Source organism: Nycticebus coucang, chromosome 10 (assembly GCF_027406575.1).
Source record: "Nycticebus coucang isolate mNycCou1 chromosome 10, mNycCou1.pri, whole genome shotgun sequence".
NCBI lineage: Eukaryota > Metazoa > Chordata > Mammalia > Primates > Lorisidae > Nycticebus > Nycticebus coucang.
Window position 1 is genome coordinate 123484608 of NC_069789.1, and position 19634 is coordinate 123504241.

A 19634-nucleotide genomic window follows, 5' to 3' on the forward strand; every position below is an offset into this window, starting at 1 on the left:
GGAGCTCAAAGCGAGGAGATGATTCATTTCCCATGGCTATCAAGCCCTAGAGTGGGGCATTGCCCACCACATCCCCTTCTCTCTGTTGATGGTATAACCGAGAAGCCTTGAGGCTCCCAAACTCCAGGACCCAGTCTGCGCTGTTGGTAGTGTTTGTGGTGCTATCAGGGGGTGCACTGAGCCTGCTTGCAGCTCTGAGAATTGACCCTCTGGCAGCAGTTCCCATTGCCCTGGCTGTGTCCTGGACTCTTGGAGCTTATGGGAGAGTTATGCTGGCCAGGCCTCTCTGTCTCCACATGCAGGCACCAAGGCCGTACCCTGCTATACCCAAAATGCACAGAGGGCCTGGCACAGATGAATTTAATTTTAGATTTTGCAAGAGTTAGGGCTTCACATCCATTGAGTCTTTGGGATTTTAAGTGAGTTTAGCAGAAAAGTGAGATTCAGCTTAGAAAAATGAGTTAGCCACAGATACATTTTTGTTATTGTTTTGTTTCTTTCTAACTTCATATGGACTGTTGCTAATTTAATTACAAAAGTTTGCCCCAGTGGTCATAAGACATAAAGAGAGGCCTTTGAAGAAAAAGCCTTTTTTTCTTCCCTCTAGTCCCAGCCCCCTGGTGGGCCCAGTGTTAAGTTTCTTTTCACGCTGTGACGCAGATCTCCCAGTGTGGGCACATTCCTGGCTACCTCATTCTTTTAGCAGTGGCTGTCTGGGTGTCTCTTATTCCATAGGGCTGGAGCCTCACGGTTTTATCAGCTTCTCCCCTTAGTTAAATGTATATCTTTAGATGTACTGGTGCTTATTTCTGAGGTTTTCCCAAAGAGTCAGAAGTTAAAAAGATTTAGTAAAATTTTACCACTTAAATTTTGAGTTGAATAATCACTTCTGCAGTATGCATTTTAACAATTTCACAAGTTTGTGTAAATACTGTGCCATTTAAAAGAAACACAGCAGAAGAGTGTAAGGAGGTAAGTAAAAATCACTGCAGAATCCAGGGCCTTGAGTGTTTGTTTTGGGACTCCACCTCTCTGTGCAGGTGGGCACTGTGTCATACATACATAGGTGCTTCCCTCCGTCCCCAGCCCCTGCCTGTTTCCTAGTTCTAGTTAATACTGAGCTCCTGGGGTCTGTCCTGCCGTCCCATACCCACTCGCCTACCAGCATACATACATTAATGGGATGTGGTGGGTGGTTGGTTAAAGGGTTCTCTTATAGCCACTCTACATTTGGGGAGCTCATGCTTTTCTGGTGCTTCCCAGGGTTCCTTGGGATGATGCCCCTGTTTCAGCTGCCTCCTGTTGATGAGAATTTACTTGGTTTCATTGTTTTGCTACAGCCAACAGTGTAGTAATAAACCTTCAGGATCCATCCTTGCTGTGCTTGTGATTTTGTATTTGTGGCCTACATCCCAAGATTTTAATATGTGTCAGGTAACTTTCCCAAAAAGAGCAGTAATCCAAATATTTTAAATTTTGAAATAATTGCAGACTTGCAAAAAACTTTCAAACTTTTGGAAATAGTACTATACTAAGATTATTCTATGGCTGGGCAGGAAATGGGTGAACCTGGAGCATCTTTAGTGGCTGAAAGTGAAGAGCTGCTTTACAAACAAAAAACCCAGAACCTTCCACTAATGATATGTCTGAGGGATATAGGAGCCAACAGAGAGCTCCTAGTGTCTGAAGCTGAAAATAATCAGAGCAATGAAATAAATTGGCCTGGGTGGGAAAAATAAATAAATTTTCACACCTGTAATTCTAGCACTTTAGGAGGCTGAGGTAGGAGGATTGCTTGAAGCCAGGAGTTGTAACGTGATATAACTTAAATGGTGTTTACCTTTGTGGTCTTCCCCAAAACACATAACCCTCATTTAACTAAGAGAAGACATTAGACAAATCTCAGTTGAAGGATGTTCTATAAAAATCCCTGACCAGTAGCCTTTAAAACTGTCAAGGTTATTAAAAGTAAGAAGATTGGGCCCACAAATGGCCTGATTAAAAAAAAAAAAAAGTCTGAGAAACTGGTACAGCCAAGAGAAGCATAAGGAGACATTACAACCAAATATTATGTGGTATTCCAAAACAGAAAACAGATATTAGGGGGAAAGTCAGCAAGTCTGAATAAAGCATTGAGTTCAGTTAATATATTGGTTCACCAATTGTGGCAAATGTACTGGGACAGCAAGCTTGGGGGGGGGGTTCTGTACTGTCTTTGTAACTTTCTATAATGTATTCAAAAATAAAGATTTTATGTAAAGGAGTTAAAACATACCCTTCACCTAGGTTTCTCATAGCATTTAGTTTAGTTGACAAAAATAGTATTTCAGCATTTTAGTGCATTGATTTTGTTTCCTTTGTCACTGCCTTTGCCACCTCTGTGTTTATATATCAATCCTGAGACAGGGCCTGGCATGGTGGCTCACACCTGTAATCCCAGCACTCTGGGAGGCTGAAGCCGGTGGATTGCCTGAGCTCACAGGTTCAAGACCAGCCTGAACAAGAGTGAGACCTTGCCTCTAAAAATGATGGGTGCCACTATAGTGGTGGGTGCCTGTTGTCTCAGCTACTTGGGAGGCTGAGGCAAGAGAATTGCTTGACCCTAAGAGTTTGCTGTGAGCTCAGACAACACGGCAGTCTACTGAAAGGGTAACAAAGTGAGACTGTCTAAAAAAAAAAAATTCTGAGAAGCATTGTCCTATACAGCTGACTCAATTATAAAAGTCAGGAGATTAACATAGAAACAATGCTTTTCTCTACAGACCTTAAATTTTTTGTGATGGTCACATTTAATGCCCTTTTTGTTGCAGTTTGGCCTGGGCTGGGTTCAAACCTGCCACCCTCGGTATATGGGGCTAGCGCCCTACCTGCTGAGCCACAGGCGCCACCTTACTTAATGTCCTTTTTTTAAAAAAATTTTCTAGCTAAGGACTCAGTCCTGAGTCCATTGCATTTGTTTCTCAGATTTGAAACTTACAGGGCAATTATTTTGAAGATTGTTTTTTTCTTCTGAGAGAGAGTCTCTGTTGCTCGGGGTGGAGTGCCTTGGCATTGTAGCTCACAGCAACCTCAAACTCTTGGGCTTGAGCAGTCCTCTTGCCTCAGCTTCCCCAGTAGCTGGGACTACAGGCACCTACAGCTAGTTTTTCTATTTTTAGTAGAGATGGGGTCTTCCTTTTGCTCAGGCTGGTCTTGAACTTCTGAGCTCAACCAGTCTGCTCATCTTAGTGTCCCAGAGTGTCAAGGTTACAGGTGTAGAATGTCTCTTGACCAGTTTGTTGCTTTGTGTTTTCTTGGGATTATATTCAAGTTATTTTTGGCAGGAATTTCCGGAAGTGACATGCCCTTCTGTGGGCACCCTATCAGAAGGCATATGAAAATAATTTGTCCTATAACTGACAACAACGTTATCCTTTGGTTAATGTGATGTCTTTTAGATTGTTCCACTATGAAATTGCTACTTACCCTTTGGTTCTTTTTGTTGTTGTTTTTTGAGACAGAGTCTGACTTTGTAGCCATCAGTAAAATAAAATATACCCTATGATGCTGTGGCATCATAGTTCACAGCAACTTTAAACTCTTGGGCTCAAGCGATCCCAAGTGGCTGGCCCGGCTATCTGTAGAGACAGGGTCTTGCTCTTGCTCAGGCTGGTCTCCAGCCCATGAGCTCAGGCAGTCCACCTGCCTTGGCCTCCCAGAGTACTAGGATTACAGGCGTGAGCCACTGTGCCGGGCTTAATACTTTGCCTCTGTCTTCTCTTACCTACTACTACTCTCTTTTCCATACTCTGCTTACAGCCATTAAGCATGCAGGACTGCAAACTCAGGGTCCGCAGTGCTCAGGCCTGCACTGTTTCCCTAGGACCTAGCTAAATGCCCAGGCACATTGTAAGGTCCTAAGTAAGTAAAGAATCTGGCGACGCCTGTGGCTCAAGGAATAGGGTGCTGGCCCCATATATGGGGGTAGCGGGTTTTAGCCCAGCCCTGGCCAAAACTGCAAAAAAAGATGGGGATGTGACTGATTCCCATCTTACAGGGGAAGAATACAGGCTTAGAAAATAGAGGTAAGGCCAGGTACAATAGCTCTTGCCTATAATCCCAGCACTTTGAGAGGCCAAGACAGGAGGATTGCTTGAGCCTAGGAGTTCAAATACTTTGCCTCTGTAGTTAACAAGCATCTTAGGTATGCTTTGTAAATACCCTGATTCTCATTTAATGTTCACCCACTAGTTTTAACATCTGTTTATGTTTTTTGGATGAAATAATGCTGTGGTGGTTGCTCAATATTTTCCACCATTCTTTCTTCATTTGTAGTTAATGTTCCAAAGGTAAAAGCTACCTACATTCATTTGACAAAAGTACTCAACACCCAGTATGAGCGAGGCACTGTCATTGGATGCTGAAGTCAGTCACAGACAAGTTGGGCTGAACAAAGCCCTGTTCTTGGGAGAAGATTCATGCTTTATCAAACATGAAATGCAAAGAATGATTTGATGGTGGCTGGATGGCTACTTCAGATAAAGGGTCAGGGAAGGCTTCAAGTGATATTTGAGCAGAAACTTAGGAGTAAGTCATATGCATTTCTGGGGGAAGGGCATTCCAGGCAAAGGGAACAGCAAATGCAAAGGCCCTGAGGCAGGCAGGAGTCTGACCTCTCTGGGGAATATAAAGAAACCAGAGTTTCTCAAGTGGAGTGAGGGAGAGTGGAGGGAAATGAGGTTAGAGAGCTAACAACAAGCCAAAGAGACCTTGTGGCCAAATTTGGGTTTTATGGTAAGTATGGCAGGAAGGCATTGGTACATCTTACCCTCTTTCCCCTGCTCACATTTCCTGCCTCACTGACCTCTCCGTGCTGGAAAATAGCAAGCTGTTTCCTGCTTCGGTGTCTTTATTCGTGCTGTTCCCCCCACTTGGAATCCCTTCCCCCTTTGCATTCCTGGCTCCTCTTTTGGATTTGAATTCCAGTGTCACTTTAGAGAGGCCCTCCTGGATCCCTGTCTCTAAATTACATCTAGCATACTCATTCATTTTAACAAATATTTATTGAGCACCTACTAAGGGCCAGGCCCTCTTCTAGGGACTGGGGTGTACAGCATGGAAATAACAGACAAAAAGCCTTGACCTCATGGGGCTCATATTCTAGTCAGGAGGGAGAAAAGTAAACAAGGTGATACATGGTTGGCTGGGCACAGTGGTTCACACCTATCATCCCAGTAGCTCAGAACGTCTAAGCAGGAGGATGGCTAGAGGTTAGGAGTTTGAGACAAGCCTGGGCAACAGGGCGGGGAGACCCTGTATGTGAAAAAACTAAAACGCGGCTTGGCGTCTGTAGCTCAGCAGCTAGGGCGCCAGCCACATACACAGGGGCTGGTGGGTTCAAACCCAGCCTGGGTATGCCAAACAAGGATAACTACGACAAAAAAAAAAAGGCATTGTGGCGGGTGCCTGTAGTCCCAGCTACTTGGGAGGCTGAGAAAAGAGAATCGCTTAAGCCCAAGAGTTTGAGTTTGCTGTGAGCTGTGGTCTACCAAGACACTCTGTCTCAAAATAAATAAATAAATAAACGTTAGGCAGGCTCTGTGGCACACACTTGTAGTCTAGCCACTCAGGAGCTGAGGCAGGAGGATTGATTTAGTCCAGGTGTTGGAAGCTGCTGTGAGCTATGATGCCACTGCACTCCAGCATGGGCAACCGAACAAGACTCTGTCTTTATTAATAAAAAGAGATTTCAAGGGGAAATGTGATCTATGAGGGAAGAGCATTTAAGGTAGGTGTGTGCCTGTTGTGCACGGCTGAAGAGGATTGAATGAGGGCATGGGGTAGATAGGCTCACAGAGGTGTCTATGTCGGGTATGGTGGGGGCAGATAAATAGTGCATCATGGGCCTTTAGCTTAAGGGAGATGGAGCCACGATAGACTTCTGAACAGAAGCAGGGTGTGTTGGGACTCAGGTGTGCACAAGATCCCATCTGGATGCATGTGGGTAACAAACTGTAGGAGATGGGAAGCGGGAGAGCAGCCAGGAGGCAGCTGCACTAGTTGAAGATGAGTACTGAAGACTTGTCCAATCCCCCTTTTAGTGCTAGATTTGAGGAAGGAGAAATAAATCTTACACTTCTTAGTGATCCTGAGAAAGCAGCAGGCAACTGCAGAAGAACTCTTCCTCTAAAGATAAGAACACACTTTACACTGAGCTGAAATAACCTTGAAAAAACGAAAGAAAGGGCGGCGCCTGTGGCTCAGCGGGTAGGGCGCCGGCCCCATATGCCGAGGGTGGCGGGTTCAAACCCAGCCCCGGCCAAACTGCAACAAAAAAATAGCCGGACGTTGTGGTGGGCGCCTGTAGTCCCAGCTACTTGGGAGGCTGAGTCAAGAGACTCGCCTAAGCCCAAGGATTTGGAGGTTGCTGTGAGCTGTGTGACACCACGGCACTCTACCGAGGGCGATAAGGTCAGACTATGTCTCTACAAAAAAAAAAAAAGAAGAAAGAAAAAAGACTAATAACAATACCCTGGTTTCTAACATCTGTAACCATAACTATGTAGCTGATACTGAACTGAAGAAAAAAGTATAAAAGAGCCTGGAAAAAAGCTGTTCCTCGGAACTCAGCATTTCATGCGTGGAGGCATCTAAATTCTCATCAGCAATTAAAGGTTCTTTCCTCTATATTGTTGGTCTAAGTGTTTTAATTTGCTGTTTTCCTGCAACACCCCAGGTGATTTGCTAACCTCTGAATACCCCATGCACAAAGTGGGGGCCTTCCTTAAATACTTACAGCTGCCATGTCTTTTGCTTTTATTGTGTCAGGCCCTAGGGGGGACCCTTAAACACATTTTTTCTTTTTTTTGTAGAGACAGAGCCTTTATCGCCCACAGTAGAGTGCGGTGGTGTCACAGCTCACAGCAACTTCCAACTCTTGGGCTTAGGCGATTCTCTTGCCACAGCCTCCCGAGTAGCTGGGACTACACGCGCCCGAGACCATGTCCGGCTATTTTTTTTGTTGCAATTAGGCCAGGGCCGGGTTTGAACCCGCCACCCTCCGTATATGGGGCCGACGCCCTACTCACTGAGCCACTGGCGCCGCCCTAAACAGACTCTTTTAAAATCCTCAAGACAATCCTGTGAGCTAAGTTTTGAAATATTTCCCATTTTATAGTTGAGAAAAATGAGGTGCAGAAAGGCTACTTCTGGGCAGCGGGATGAGGATCTGACTCCAGCTGCCGGACCTGACGGGGTTAGAAGAGGGCAGAGTCAGCCTGAGAACATTTGCCTTTGCTCAGGCACCTGCTCCTGCGAGGCGAGCTCACTGCGCACGCGCCCGGGCGCATTTAAAGCACCCGCCAAGGGTCCCTTTCTCCATCTGGAAGTGGTTGGTGCTCGGCTTTGCGGGTGACGCCAGCCTGAAGGATGCTGGTGAGAGGAAGGAGCATGGGGGTACACTTCTGGGCTCGGCCTCTCTCCGGGCGCTGACCCTCAGGTCATCTCCCTTGCAGAGTCCCGCTGCCTCCCCTGACACAGATGTTCCAAGAGCCCCAGGCCCTGATGATGACCTAACGGCCACAGCTACACGTGTCTCCCCAGGATACCCGGAGAGGCCCTCGGGGCCCTGCGCCCCTTCAGGGCTGGAGGAGGCACTGAGTGCGCTGGGGTTGGAGGGAGAACGCGAGTACGCTGGGGACATCTTCGCGGAAGTCACGGTGAGCGGGCTGCGGGCAGCTCCGGCGCCGCCACCACCCCTAGAGGGCAACCGAGGTGGGCCAATGAAACCAAAGATGGCCCACTCGCCCAGCACCCACTCAACAAACAAGCATCTCCCGACTCCCAGTTCCCTCTCCTCCCTGATCACTGGAGGACCACCCCGTCCACGCCTCTGTCCCAACTTCTACGCCTTTTTGTTTGTTTGTTTCTCACCCTGGCAGTTCCTACCGCTCAGAATGCCTTTTCCCACCGCCGCTCCGGGGTCCCTCGCACTTCTCCCTCACATTTATTCGTTTAACAGAAACTTAGCGATTTGTTAACAAATGTCTCTGAGCATGTCCTAGGCACTGGAGGTGCTGTGCTGCTGTCGTCGTTCTTGGGAAACAGACAAGCAAGTATATGCGATAATTAGAGAAGGGCCACACAGCCCAAAACACCGGCCCAGTAGTTCTCAGACATCTGTATAACACAGGTTCTTCCAGAAGAAATACTTCAGGGAAGGGTTTATCTAACAAACGCCTTGTGAGTGTCTCTCCTGAGCTGGGGTCTCTGTTAGGGCTGAGATAACACCTGTGCGTCGTACTGGCAACCCAGCAGGCCACACTGACAAGATGCCCAGGGAAACACCTGATACCTTCAGAGTGGAAAGGGTGTGGTGGAAATAAAGTGATGAGAGAGAGAGAGAGAGAGAGAGAGATGGGATGGGATGGAGAAAAGAAGATAAAGTCAGGGAAATTTCAGCTGAGAATTGAGTGAGAGATAAGGCAATCAAAAGAGCTGGGAAGGGACCATTTAAGGTAAAGGGGACAATAAGTAAAAAGGGTCTGTGTAGGGGCGGCGCCTGTGGCTCAGTCGGTAAGGCACCGGCCCCATATACCGAGGGTGGCGGGTTCAAGCCCGGCCCCGGCTGAACTGCAACCAAAAAAATAGCCGAGCATTGTGGCGGGCGCCTGTAGTCCCAGCTACTCGGGAGGCTGAGGCAAGAGAATCGCTTGGGCCCAGGAGTTGGAGGTTGCTGTGAGCTGTGTGATGCCACGGCACTCTACCGAGGGCCATAGAGTGAGACTCTGTCTCTACAAAAAAAAAAAAAAAAGGGTCTGGGTAGGAATGGGCATGGTATAGTCTAGAAGCCAAAAGAAGGCTGATGGGTCGGGAGCGTGGGTTGTAAGGGGAGAGGAGATATTGGAGCAGGTGCAGGACCTGAATCAGAGGAATTATTGATAAAATTTTCACCTAAGGGTACTGGGAGCCCCAAGAGGATTTTAAGCTAGAGCAGTGGTTCTCAACCTTCCTAATGCCGCAACCCTTTAATACAGTTCCTGTGGGTTGCAACCCACAGGTTGCGAACCACTGAGCTAGAGAATTCTTTTTTTTTTTTTTTGTAGAGACAGAGTTTCACTTTATGGCCCTCGGTAGAGTGCCATGGCATCACACAGCTCACAGCAACCTCCAGCTCCTGGGCTTAAGCGATTCTCTTGCCTCAGCCTCCCGAGTAGCTGGGACTACAGGCGCCCGCCACAACGCCCGGCTATTTTTTGGTTGCAGTTCAGCAGGGGCCGGGTTTGAACCCACCACCCTCGGTATATGGGGCCGGCGCCTTACCGACTGAGCCACAGGCGCCGCCCCGAGCTAGAGAATTCTTAATCTTTCTTTGGAAAGACTCTTCTAGGTGACTTGAGAGGGATTGATTGAGGGTTGGTGGCCAAGAGTGGAGTCTAGGAACTTAGGGGCTCAGGAGGCCAAGTCCTAAGGGGGCTACAGACTGGGGAGGTGGGTAGGAAGGTATCCAGAATTGTTCCCATCTAGAACAAAGTCCAGGGTTCTAGATGGGGAGAGGATGCATTTGGATACCAGTTTGGGTGTGGTACAGACATCCAACTGACTGGAGGAGGCTGCTGCTGCACCCAGAGCTGGAGCTCAGGACAGAAGCTGGAGCATGGGTGTGGAGAGTGAGGCTGTCCCTGCCCAACCCCAGGGGCGCTGCGCACTGCCCCAGAGAGCCCTGCCCCGCCCTGTGACCCCGGAGATGCGTGCACTAGTGGTAGACTGGCTGGTCCAGGTGCATGTATGTACTGGGGAGCCTGTGGGTTGGGCTGGGCTCCCATTACTGGCCCTATGGTCACCTGTGCCCTTCCCCAGGAACACCTGGGCCTGGCGGGAGAAACCCTTTATCTGGCAGTGCACCTACTCGATTCCTATCTAAGGGCTGGCCCAGTGCGCCTACAACGTCTGCAGCTGCTGGGCGTCGCTTGCCTGTTTCTGGCCTGCAAAATGGAAGAGTGTGTGCTTCCTGAGGTACTTCTGGGGTGGGGTTTTGGAGGGTGGAGTTCTTTCCACAACTCCGTGCCAAACACTTTACTTACTCCGGATTCTGGCGTAGGTGTGTGAGGGAGGGGCTCCCCTTTAAGAGAGGAGGAGATTTAGGCCCAGAGGAAGGAAGACGTTTGCTCCCAAATCAAGTAGTTGGGACTTCCACTCAAGTCCATCTGGAGTATAGTTAATGTGCACCAACTCAGTGTCTTACCAGAACTACCTGGTAAAGTAGGAAGTAATATCTTGGTTTTATGGAAGGGAAAATTGAGGCAGACAACTCAAGTGAATGTCCCATGTCACACTGTAAGTGGATGGGGTCTGAACTCGAACCCAGGTCTTTCTGACTCTGAAATTCATGCTCTCCACGACTTCAGGACCCAAGTCAATGGCCCCATTTTACATATCAGGAAGCTGAGGTCTGAACTTGGACTGAACTGATTTTCAGGCGTTCCAGGGCAGGGAGTAAAGAGCCAGGATCCAACGCTCCTCCTCCGCCCCCTCCTTCTCCCATCCGCAGCCCTCTTCCCTCTGCCTCCTGAGCGCGGGCTCCTTTTCTCGGGCTCAACTGCTACGGGCCGAGCGCCGTATCCTAAACCGCTTGGACTTCCGGCTGCACCATCCGGGCCCACTGCTCTGCCTCCGGCTGTTCGCAGCGCTAGAGGGGAGTGGCCCCCAGGTGTGCGGAGGCGGGGCCAGGGTGTTTGTGTGGGCGTGGCTGATGTGTGGGCGTGGCCTGACGTTCACACCCCCACCCACCCCCACGGGCAGGTGATGTTACTTGCTACCTACTTCCTGGAGCTGTCCTTGCTGGAGGCTGAGGCTGCGGGTTGGGAGCCTGGTCGTCGCGCAGCTGCAGCTCTGAGCCTGGCGCATCGTGTGCTTTATGGATTGGGCTCCAGGCCCCTGTCGGCATTTTACAGGTGTGGCTTTGGAGGAGGGCTTGTGATAGGGTCTCTGAGGCTCCAGATACCTCCCTTCCTGGTCGTCATTTTTACCATCTCAGAGAATGAGAAACAATTATTCGAGGAAGAGGCGGCACCTAGACTTAACTTTTCTGGGCGTAGGAGAGAATGGGGTGTCTGCCTAGCTCGTGGATCCCATTTGCTTTTCTCTGGGGGTGTTTGAAAGAATGGGAGTGTTTATCCAGGTTTGGTGACCTTTAACCTCGCCCCAGGATTTCTTAGGCCTTGAGTCCACCAGCTCTGTATCTGGTTGTGGAAAGTGGTGGCTCTTCAGTGGCTAGAGCCGTTAACCATGCCACTGGTGGCAGAGTGAATCACCGTCCCAGCCTATGCCCTCCTTCTCCCCCACCCCCGTTCCCCAACGGTAGAGCGAATGTCTGCCCATCCTCAGCCTTACTCCTTCCTTTCTCTCGGATCCTGGCTCCACTCTGGCCGCGCTCTGCGGGCAGAATCGGGTGTCTGCCCCTTCTTGGTGTCCCCAGTCACTCTAGTTGAGGATGGGACATGTGTTCAATCTCCAGAGAGCCCCTGAGCAGCTCCTAGATACCTACATCAATATGTCTTCACAGCCTTGAGGGTAGCTCTTCTTCACCCGCTTGCCTCAGTTTCTCTATCTCCTCGCTGCAGCCCTGAGGAACTGAGCCCCCTGGAGCCATGCATGGCCCGCGCTGCACTCCGAGGCCCTGCGCCAGGCCGCGCGGCCGTCTTTCTCAAGTATGCACGGCCCCCACGCCTGGGCACCAGTCTTGCCGCTGCCCGCCTCCTCCGCCGTCCCCAGCCTGGGCTTCCATGAGTACTGAGACTCGGTAAAAAAAGAAAAAAATCCCCTTTTATCTGTTACCTCAATAAAAGTTTTATTTTATTCTGAGCGCTCTCGGTCCTTATTGGTCACATTCTAGCCCCCTTCTCGCTTCCCATTGGTCACTTCCTAGGTCTCTTACTCTCTGATTGGATGTTCTCACTACGTCCTTTAATAGTCGCCGGAAAATGAGATGAAAATTCTGAACTCTCCCACGAGGGGGCACTAGAGGACTTTCCTAAACGCCACTCAGCTGTGTTAAACTGGGATCCCCACCTCAGGGTTGGGAAGAAATATCGAAGGACTGGGGTTGTGGGGAAGTGAGAATGCCCGCTCCAGTTATGAGAAATGCTGCCTCGATGGTTGACTTTCATATTTTATTCAAATGAAGCTGAAAATCTGCAATTCCCTAAACGCTTCTGTGTTTATATGTAATCAATTCAATTTCTTATGGTTGTACAAGTTCACATCACATATTGACATGGAAGGTCATAAGTTTGTAGGAGTCCTTGATAGTAAGAATTTGGTAAATGGGGTCTGATTTACGTAACCACTGAAGTGTCCCAGTGTCAGGAGGGGGTAATTGTAGTACTGACTTCATAGTAATGTGGTGAGGATGTGAGTTAATTTGTACTTAGATTAAATGTGAAACGTCCAATTTACTTAAGTACTAAGTTTGACACTTGTATCTCTGACATTTCACTTCAATACTTGTTTTATTGTGAAGGTACATCCTAATTCTTTCAAATACATGTTTTGGCTTGTGATTATCTTTCAAAAAAATTTTAAGATCAGTGTTTGTGAAATCATGGCTAAGTCAAACATGCATGTTAAGTTTTGAATACGAGTTCTATTATGGAACCAATGCAGGGCAGACAGTTCAAAATATCAACAGAGTGTTTGGGAAGGATGTGACTGAGGAACACATTATTACTTCAATAGTTTGAGAAGTTCTGGTGAACTTGAAAAGGAGCCACATGGATAACCTGAGACCAAGGAGGATAATGATGAGTTGAAAGCTGTAGTGGAAGTGAATCCTGATCAACCTAGACATGAATTAGAAAGGTTTGATGTTATTATTTCAACAGTATTGGACCATTCAAAACAAGTTGGCAAGATAAGGAAGTTGGATAGATGGGTTACACATGAATTAAATGAGTGTCAGAAGAGAAACTGTCTTAAAGCTTTCCTTTTTTTTTTTTTTTTTTTGCAGTTTTTGGGGCCAGGTTTGAACCCACCATCTCTGGTATATGGGGCAGGTGACTTACTCCTTGAGCCACAGGGACCGCCCTATTTTTGTTTGTTTTTGTTTTTGAGGTGATCTCATTCTGTTGCTCAGGCTAGAGTGCCATGGCCTCAGCCTCACAGCAACTTCAACCTCCTGAGCTCAAGCAATCCTCCTGCTTCAGCCTCCCAATTAGCTGGGACTACAAGCACCCACCACAATGCCTAACTTTTTCTACTTTTAGTGGAGACAGGGTCTCACTCTTGCACAGGTTGGTTTTAAACCCCTGAGCTAAAAGGAACCTCCCACTTTGGCCTCCCATAGTACTAGGATTACAGGCATGAGCCACCATGCCTGGCCTTAATTTTTAGTAGAGATGGGGGTCTTACCCTTGCTCAGGTGAAGCTTATTTTTCTTTGCTGTCTTGACATAATGGCAAGCCATTTCTTACACTGTATTGTTATGTCTGATGAAAAATGGCTTCTTTTTGACAACCACAAGCATTTGGTTGGATAAAGATGAAATTCTGAAACAATCTAAAACTCAATATTCACCACAAAAAGCTAATAGTGTCTGGTGGTCTAGCACTGGCATTCTTCACTACAGCTTCATGAAATCTGGTCAGTCGATTACAATAGCTTCTACTGCAACAAATTGGACAAAATGATGAGGTTGCTTGTGATTAAGCAGCTGAGATTGGTCAATAGAGACAGGCCAATCCTTTTGAAAAACAATGCTTAACCACACATTGCACGAACAATGCTGCTCAAACTACAGAAGCTGGACTTGGAAACTCTGTAATCCACCATATTCACCAGACTTTGCCCAAAATGACTACCACTTCTTCCAGGCTTTGGACCACTTCTTGCAAGGAAGAAAATTCAATTCTCAACAAGATGTAGAAAATGCCACATGCCATTGTCACTTACTTTTAGGGCTTCTTTGCTGCTGGCATAAACTACTGTTCAAACAGCAAAACTAGTTTACTTTAATTATATTGCTTGTAGGAGATATCAAATCAAAAGTTTATTATATCAAGGCTGGGCATGGGGGCTCACACCTGCAGCACTCTGGGAGCTCATGAGTTTGAGACCAACCTGAGCTACCAAGACCCTGTCTCTAAAAAAAAAATAGCCAGGTGTTGTGGCGGGGGCCGGTAATCCCAGCTACTTGGGAGTCTAAAAGAGTTTGAGGTTGCTGGGAGCTGCAATGCCATGGCACTACCGGGGGGGGGGCAACAAAGTGAGACTCTGACTAAAAAAAAAGTTTATTATATCAAACATTTCATATTTAATGACCTACACAAACCTTTAGGACAATGCCTGAGGATGATAGGGAAGTGCATCCTAGCAAGACCGATTTAGGTACAGTTGTCTCCTGCTACTGTGTCCCAGTACTTAACTATTTACTTGGTCAGAGAACATTTATTCTCTGAATGAAAGGCTCTCCATATTTTTAATTAGAACACATCTGAGGGGGGCGGAGCCTGTGGCTCAAGGAGTAGGGTGCCAGCCCCATATACTGGCATTGGTGGGTTCAAACCTGGCCCTGGCCAACAACTGCCAAAAAAGGGAAAAAAAATAATAAAACACATCTGAGGTAGAGAAAGGTGAGTGCACGGCTCAAGAATTGAATCTCAGGAATTACGTATATATATATATATATATATATATAGTTGTTGTTGTTTGTTTGTTTGTTTTTGAGACAGTCTCACTCTGTCGCCCTGGGTAGAGTGCCATGGCATCACAGCTCACAGCAACCTCCAACTCCTGGGCTTAAGCGATTCTCTTGCCTCAGCCTCCCAAGTAGCTGGGATTATAGGCACCTGCCACAACGCCCTGCTATTTTTTGGTTGCAGTTGTCATTGTTGTTTTGGCAGGCCCGGGCTGGATTTGAACTTGCCAGCTCTGGTGTATGTGGCTGGTGCCTTAGCCGCTTGAGCTACAGGTGCCAAGCCAGGAATTATATTTTATTATTATTATTTTTTTTTTGAGACAGATCCTCAAGCTGTTGCCCTGGGTAGAGTGCTGTGGCATCACAGCTCACAGAAACCTCCAACTCTTGGGCTTAAGTGATTCTCTTACCTCAGCCTCCCAAGTAGCTGGGACTATAGGTGCCCGCCACAACGCTCAGCTATTTTTTGGTTGTAGTTGTCATTGTTGTTTGGCAGGTCTGAGCTGGATTCGAACTTGACTGCTCTGGGTATGTGGCTGGTGTCTTAGCCCCTTGAGCTACAGGTGCTGAGCCAAAGCTCAGGAATTTTAGACTCCTCATGGAGCCTGGATTTGGAGGCACAGAGAGGAACATGTTTCTATCCCTGAGGCGTTCAAGGTCAGACACCTTGAACATCCCAAGGTTGGAACTCAGGAATACAGGAGAGACTCAGCAAAACCATTTTCTGTAAAGTTCAGTAAGAGATAGAGGAGAGGCAGATGCTGCTATTGGGATGGAAGGTGCCGAGTTAAGCCTGTTGAATGGGACTTTTGTGGGGGAGGAATTGACAGAAGGGGTGGGGAGAATGAAGAAACACGGGCTGGGACCCAAGTTAGTGTCTTGGGGGAGGGGGAAGGAATGGTAATACATAAGGCTATTCACTCATTTGTTCAATGACTATAGTGTGTATGTGTGTTGACTCAGAGCCAGGCATTTATGATCACATAACCCAGAGTCTAATGGAGGATAAGAAACCCCGGCTGTTAATTGTCCATTGCTGGATGAGGCCCTGTGCTGAGTACTTTACCTTGCATAATATAATTCAGTCCCTGCAGCCACTCTGAGCTAAACTTGCCTGTTATCCTCATGTCACACAGAGGAAGTTAAATTGGAGGAAGCTCAAGGAACTTGGCCAAGGTCCCACAGCTAAGTAAGCAGCTTACTGCTTACTTAAAACATTTACCCTGTTTTTCTCTTGAAAGCCTTCCCCATGCTTCCTTTCTTGAACACTCTATTATTGTGCTACTCACCTTGGGCTGTCACTGACTGGGGACTTGTCTGCCCTCTTGCTGTCCCCCCCCACCTCATTGGTGAGCTGGTTGAGAGCAAGACACAGATATCTCTTATTTACAGAGTTAGTACCTCCTCCAGGAAGCCTTCACTCACCACTTAGCCCAGGACAGGTGGCACTTCTGGGACCTCACAACCTATTGTGCCCCCTCATTCCAGCCCCCCCCTTTGCATGCCCCCTTACCCATCCTAGTTCTGACCCTTCTGCCTGAGCTTCCCAGGCTAGCCCACTCAGGGCTGTCACTGTCTGGACTGGGGGCCCAGTGAAGATAGGATGTGAAGGTCTCTCTGTTTCCGTTATGTCCCAGTATCACCCAGTACAGAGCTGGGCACAGAAAAGATATCACTGGATATTTATTGCATAAATAAATGAATTCTAGAGTTGATATTTTTGTTCCATGTTATTGATGAGGATGCAGAATTCCTGGTAATTTAAGTGAACTTGTCAGATCATGCAACTAATGAGAAAATTAGCAGGGATTTGAATTTGAGCAGCTTGAGTCTATGTCCTATGTTCTTATCCAATATGTCAGATGGCTAGTGGGCTGAAAGCCAACTTTCTGAGAGGTTGATATCTTCCTACTTTTTCCTCCAGGCTCATCCTTTCCTTCTAGAAATCTTCGGGAGAGCTTTGGGTATAGGGGAAGCGAGCAGGCGGGAGGATGAGGAGAGTAAACGGAATGGTTAAGAGAGCAGCCGACTGAAGATCTAGGGCGTGGACTGATTCGAAGGTGAGCGTGAAGAAAGTCTTGAGGGGGTTCTCTAGACCCATAGGGGGCAGCCGGAGTCGGTTGCCGGAGGTGCGGGGGCGGAGAAAGGGTGGGGACCAGCCCCGCGGGGGGCGATGCGGTAGCTGCAGCGGCGGCAGCAGGAGTTTCCCACAATGCAGCGCGGCGCGCTGTCCCCGGTGCTAATGCTCAGCGCTGCCCCGGAGCCTCCGCCGCGCCCGCCTCCCGCCCTCTCCCCGCCGGGCCCGGGGCCAGGTTCCCGCCATGGCTCGGCTCGTCCAGGTCCCGCTCCAGAGCCGTCGGGGGGCCTGGGTGCGGCACTCGACAGCAGCCTGCGGGCCGCCGTGGCGTTCAAGGCGGAGGGCCAGCGCTGCTACAGAGAGAAGAAGTTCCGGGAAGCCATTGGCAAGTATCACCGGGCACTGCTGCAGCTGAAGGCGGCGCAGGGGGCCCGCCCTGGCGGCCTGCCCACCCCCGCCCCCGGGCCCACCAGCAGCCCTGGGCCCGCGCGCCTGAGCGAGGAGCAGCGGCGACTGGTGGAGAACACGGAGGTGGAGTGTTATGACTCCCTCACGGGTACGGTGCCGTCGCGGGGCACAGAGGGGCATGTGTGTAAGACATGGGGAGTGAGGGGTGATGAGGACCCCTTGGGGCCTTGGTGGGTGGGGAGGCTGAAGGGCCCAGGGCTGTGGTCTGTTCAGGGAGACCTCAGAACTTGATCAGGAAAGGGACTGGGGGCAGGGGACCATAGGGATCTCTGGATGGAGGGAGTTGGGACGCAGGAAATAGGCTTTGGACTGGGTCTTTGGGGCCCCTTTTCCTGAGTCATTCCCTGCCACAAGCGAACCTAAGGTGAGAAAGGTCTACCCTGAGTGAGCCATTCAAGGCCCGGTCCCTCCCCTCTGCGAGCGCCCTTAATACTCTGGTCTAATGAAACCTTATGGCTAATCGTCCAAGAGCTTTTGTCCGTATCGCTTGCGCCCTCTAGTGGCAGCGCAGATTGAGTCTATTTTGATCGGCTACCAGATTGGCACCCCCGGGTGGCCTGAGTGAACCTGTAGGCCGGTTCCCGGCAACCTGGAGGGCAGGCCCCAGGTCAGGTGGGTCCTGGGAGTGCCTGCAGGCTCTGAGGGTACCGACCCGCGGCGCCCCCGCAGCTTGCCTGCTGCAGTCGGAGCTGGTGAACTATGAACGCGTGCGCGAGTACTGTCTCAAGGTGCTGGAGAAGCAGCAGGGTAACTTCAAGGCCACCTACCGTGCTGGCATTGCCTTCTACCATCTGGGCGACTACGCACGCGCGCTGCGCTACCTGCAGGAGGCCCGCAGCCGAGAGCCCACAGGTGAGGGGTTGGGCGGGGCAGAGGTGAGGGCTGGACCCGGGGCAGGGAAAGGGACTAGAGTCCAGGAAACAAGGGCAGGAAGATCAGAGCAGGGGTGCAGAGTCCTCTGGTGGGGCTGCCTGATGGGAGAGCTGTACATTAACTGACGTTCCCCTCACCATCCACCTACTCCCTACCCACCATTCATTCAGCTATCTCTTCACCGGCCAAACATCCGTCCACCCATCCCTCTTCTGACATTTACCCAACCACTTCTCAAATATTGTAATTGATCCAACCCATGTTCACCTGCTCAGCCACTCCTCTATCCGCTCACCCACTGTCATCTCCATTATGTCTTCCCCAGTACACACACTCATTCCTCCACTTACCAATCAACCCATTCGCACTCACTGATTCATTCACCTTTCCATCATCCACTTATCCACCTGGGTTGGGCAATGCCAGGAATTTGGTGTGTATGTATGTGCATGTGTGTGATTAGCAGAGTTGAAGGATTGTTCCTTGTCCTTTGGAAGATCACAGGCAGGTGTGTGGGTGTGTGTGTATGCAGGCAGACAGACACATCAGTCAAATTTTGTGTTAAGAGCTAATGAGGGCCCAGTACAGTGACTCATGTCTGCAATCTGAGCACTCTGGTAGACTGAGGCAGGAGGATCGCTGGAGGTCAGGAGTTTGAGACAAGCCTCAGCAAGAGTGAGACCACATCTCTACTAAAAATAGAAAAAATAAGCTGGGCACGGTGGCACACATCTGTAGTCTCAGCTACTCAGGAGGCTGAGGCAGGAGGATTGCTTGAGCCCAGGAATTGGAGGTTACACTGAGCTTTGATGACACTGCACTCTAGCCAGGGTGCCAGAAAGGAGACTGTTTGAAGAAAAAAAAGCTAATGAGAAGAGAAGAGGGATCACAACAGGTTTGTGACACAGGTTGTGGGAACAAAGGGGTAAGATTAATTTTCCTGTTAAGTGGCTTCAGAACAGACTTCTCACAGATACCATTGGAAAATGAGTAGACGTGTGACAGGAGCCACTGCAAAGGGGGCGTTCCCGGCAGTGGGTATAGCAAATACAAGAAGGATGGAGGTGTGACATGCCTGTGCTCTGCTGGTTGTGGCTGCAGCTTGGGGAAAAGAGCTGTGACAATACTGGGTGTGTGGGGCACCCACTGGAGACTGGGGAGAATGAGGTGTGAGCCACAGTGTGTAGATGTCACCTGCTATCTCCAGTCACCCAGATAATGCCCTACCCACCTTCCCTGCAGACACCAACGTCCTCCGCTACATCCAGCTGACTCAGCTAAAGATGAACCGTTGCAGCCTCCAGCGGGAAGACAGTGGGGCTGGGGCGGGGGCCGCATCTGGGGCTGGGACTCGGGATGTGGTTGGCTGAGGCAAGTGCAGGAGGACTGTCTTTACTCCCTCCCATCTCACATGTAACTTCCCCCAGTTCATGTGTTCACTGGTAAAACACTTATCACGGTGACCATTACCTGTTTGTGTGGCATTCTTATGGGGACTGGGAAGGAGACGTGGGCCTGGGCCTCATCTCTTGGATGAGGGTCCTG

General features: G+C 49.2%; 2 protein-coding genes across 2 annotated transcripts; both read left to right on the plus strand.

The window, feature by feature from the left end:
* The first annotated feature begins 7165 nt into the window (after positions 1-7165).
* Positions 7166-11791, plus strand: CCNP (cyclin P). The gene is made up of 7 exons (XM_053606167.1): positions 7166-7234; positions 7368-7697; positions 9674-9763; positions 9838-9993; positions 10529-10687; positions 10780-10931; positions 11601-11791. The coding sequence occupies exons 1-7, from the start codon at positions 7166-7168 to the stop codon at positions 11764-11766; spliced, it is 1122 nt and encodes a 373-aa protein (XP_053462142.1). The 3' UTR covers positions 11767-11791.
* Positions 11792-16575: 4784 nt separating this feature from the next.
* Positions 16576-19556, plus strand: TTC9B (tetratricopeptide repeat domain 9B). The gene is made up of 3 exons (XM_053604340.1): positions 16576-17304; positions 17886-18068; positions 19332-19556. Exons 1-3 carry the CDS (start codon positions 16884-16886, stop codon positions 19457-19459), a joined length of 732 nt encoding a protein of 243 aa, XP_053460315.1. The 5' UTR covers positions 16576-16883; the 3' UTR covers positions 19460-19556.
* The last annotated feature ends 78 nt before the right edge of the window (positions 19557-19634 follow it).

What these genes read in the sequence shown, in the direction of transcription:
- CCNP (XM_053606167.1), top strand. Translation starts at nt 7,166, where the DNA reads ATGAGGTGCAGAAAGGCTACTTCTGGGCAGCGGGATGAGGATCTGACT. An exon ending in CAGCTGCCGGACCTGACGGG is followed by an intron (nt 7,235 to 7,367) that starts GTTAGAAGAGGG and finishes TCCATCTGGAAG; the next exon opens with TGGTTGGTGCTCGGCTTTGC. An exon ending in CCCCTGTCGGCATTTTACAG is followed by an intron (nt 10,932 to 11,600) that starts GTGTGGCTTTGG and finishes TCCTCGCTGCAG; the next exon opens with CCCTGAGGAACTGAGCCCCC.
- TTC9B (XM_053604340.1), top strand. Translation starts at nt 16,884, where the DNA reads ATGCAGCGCGGCGCGCTGTCCCCGGTGCTAATGCTCAGCGCTGCCCCG. An exon ending in GTGTTATGACTCCCTCACGG is followed by an intron (nt 17,305 to 17,885) that starts GTACGGTGCCGT and finishes GCGCCCCCGCAG; the next exon opens with CTTGCCTGCTGCAGTCGGAG. An exon ending in CCGCAGCCGAGAGCCCACAG is followed by an intron (nt 18,069 to 19,331) that starts GTGAGGGGTTGG and finishes CCTTCCCTGCAG; the next exon opens with ACACCAACGTCCTCCGCTAC.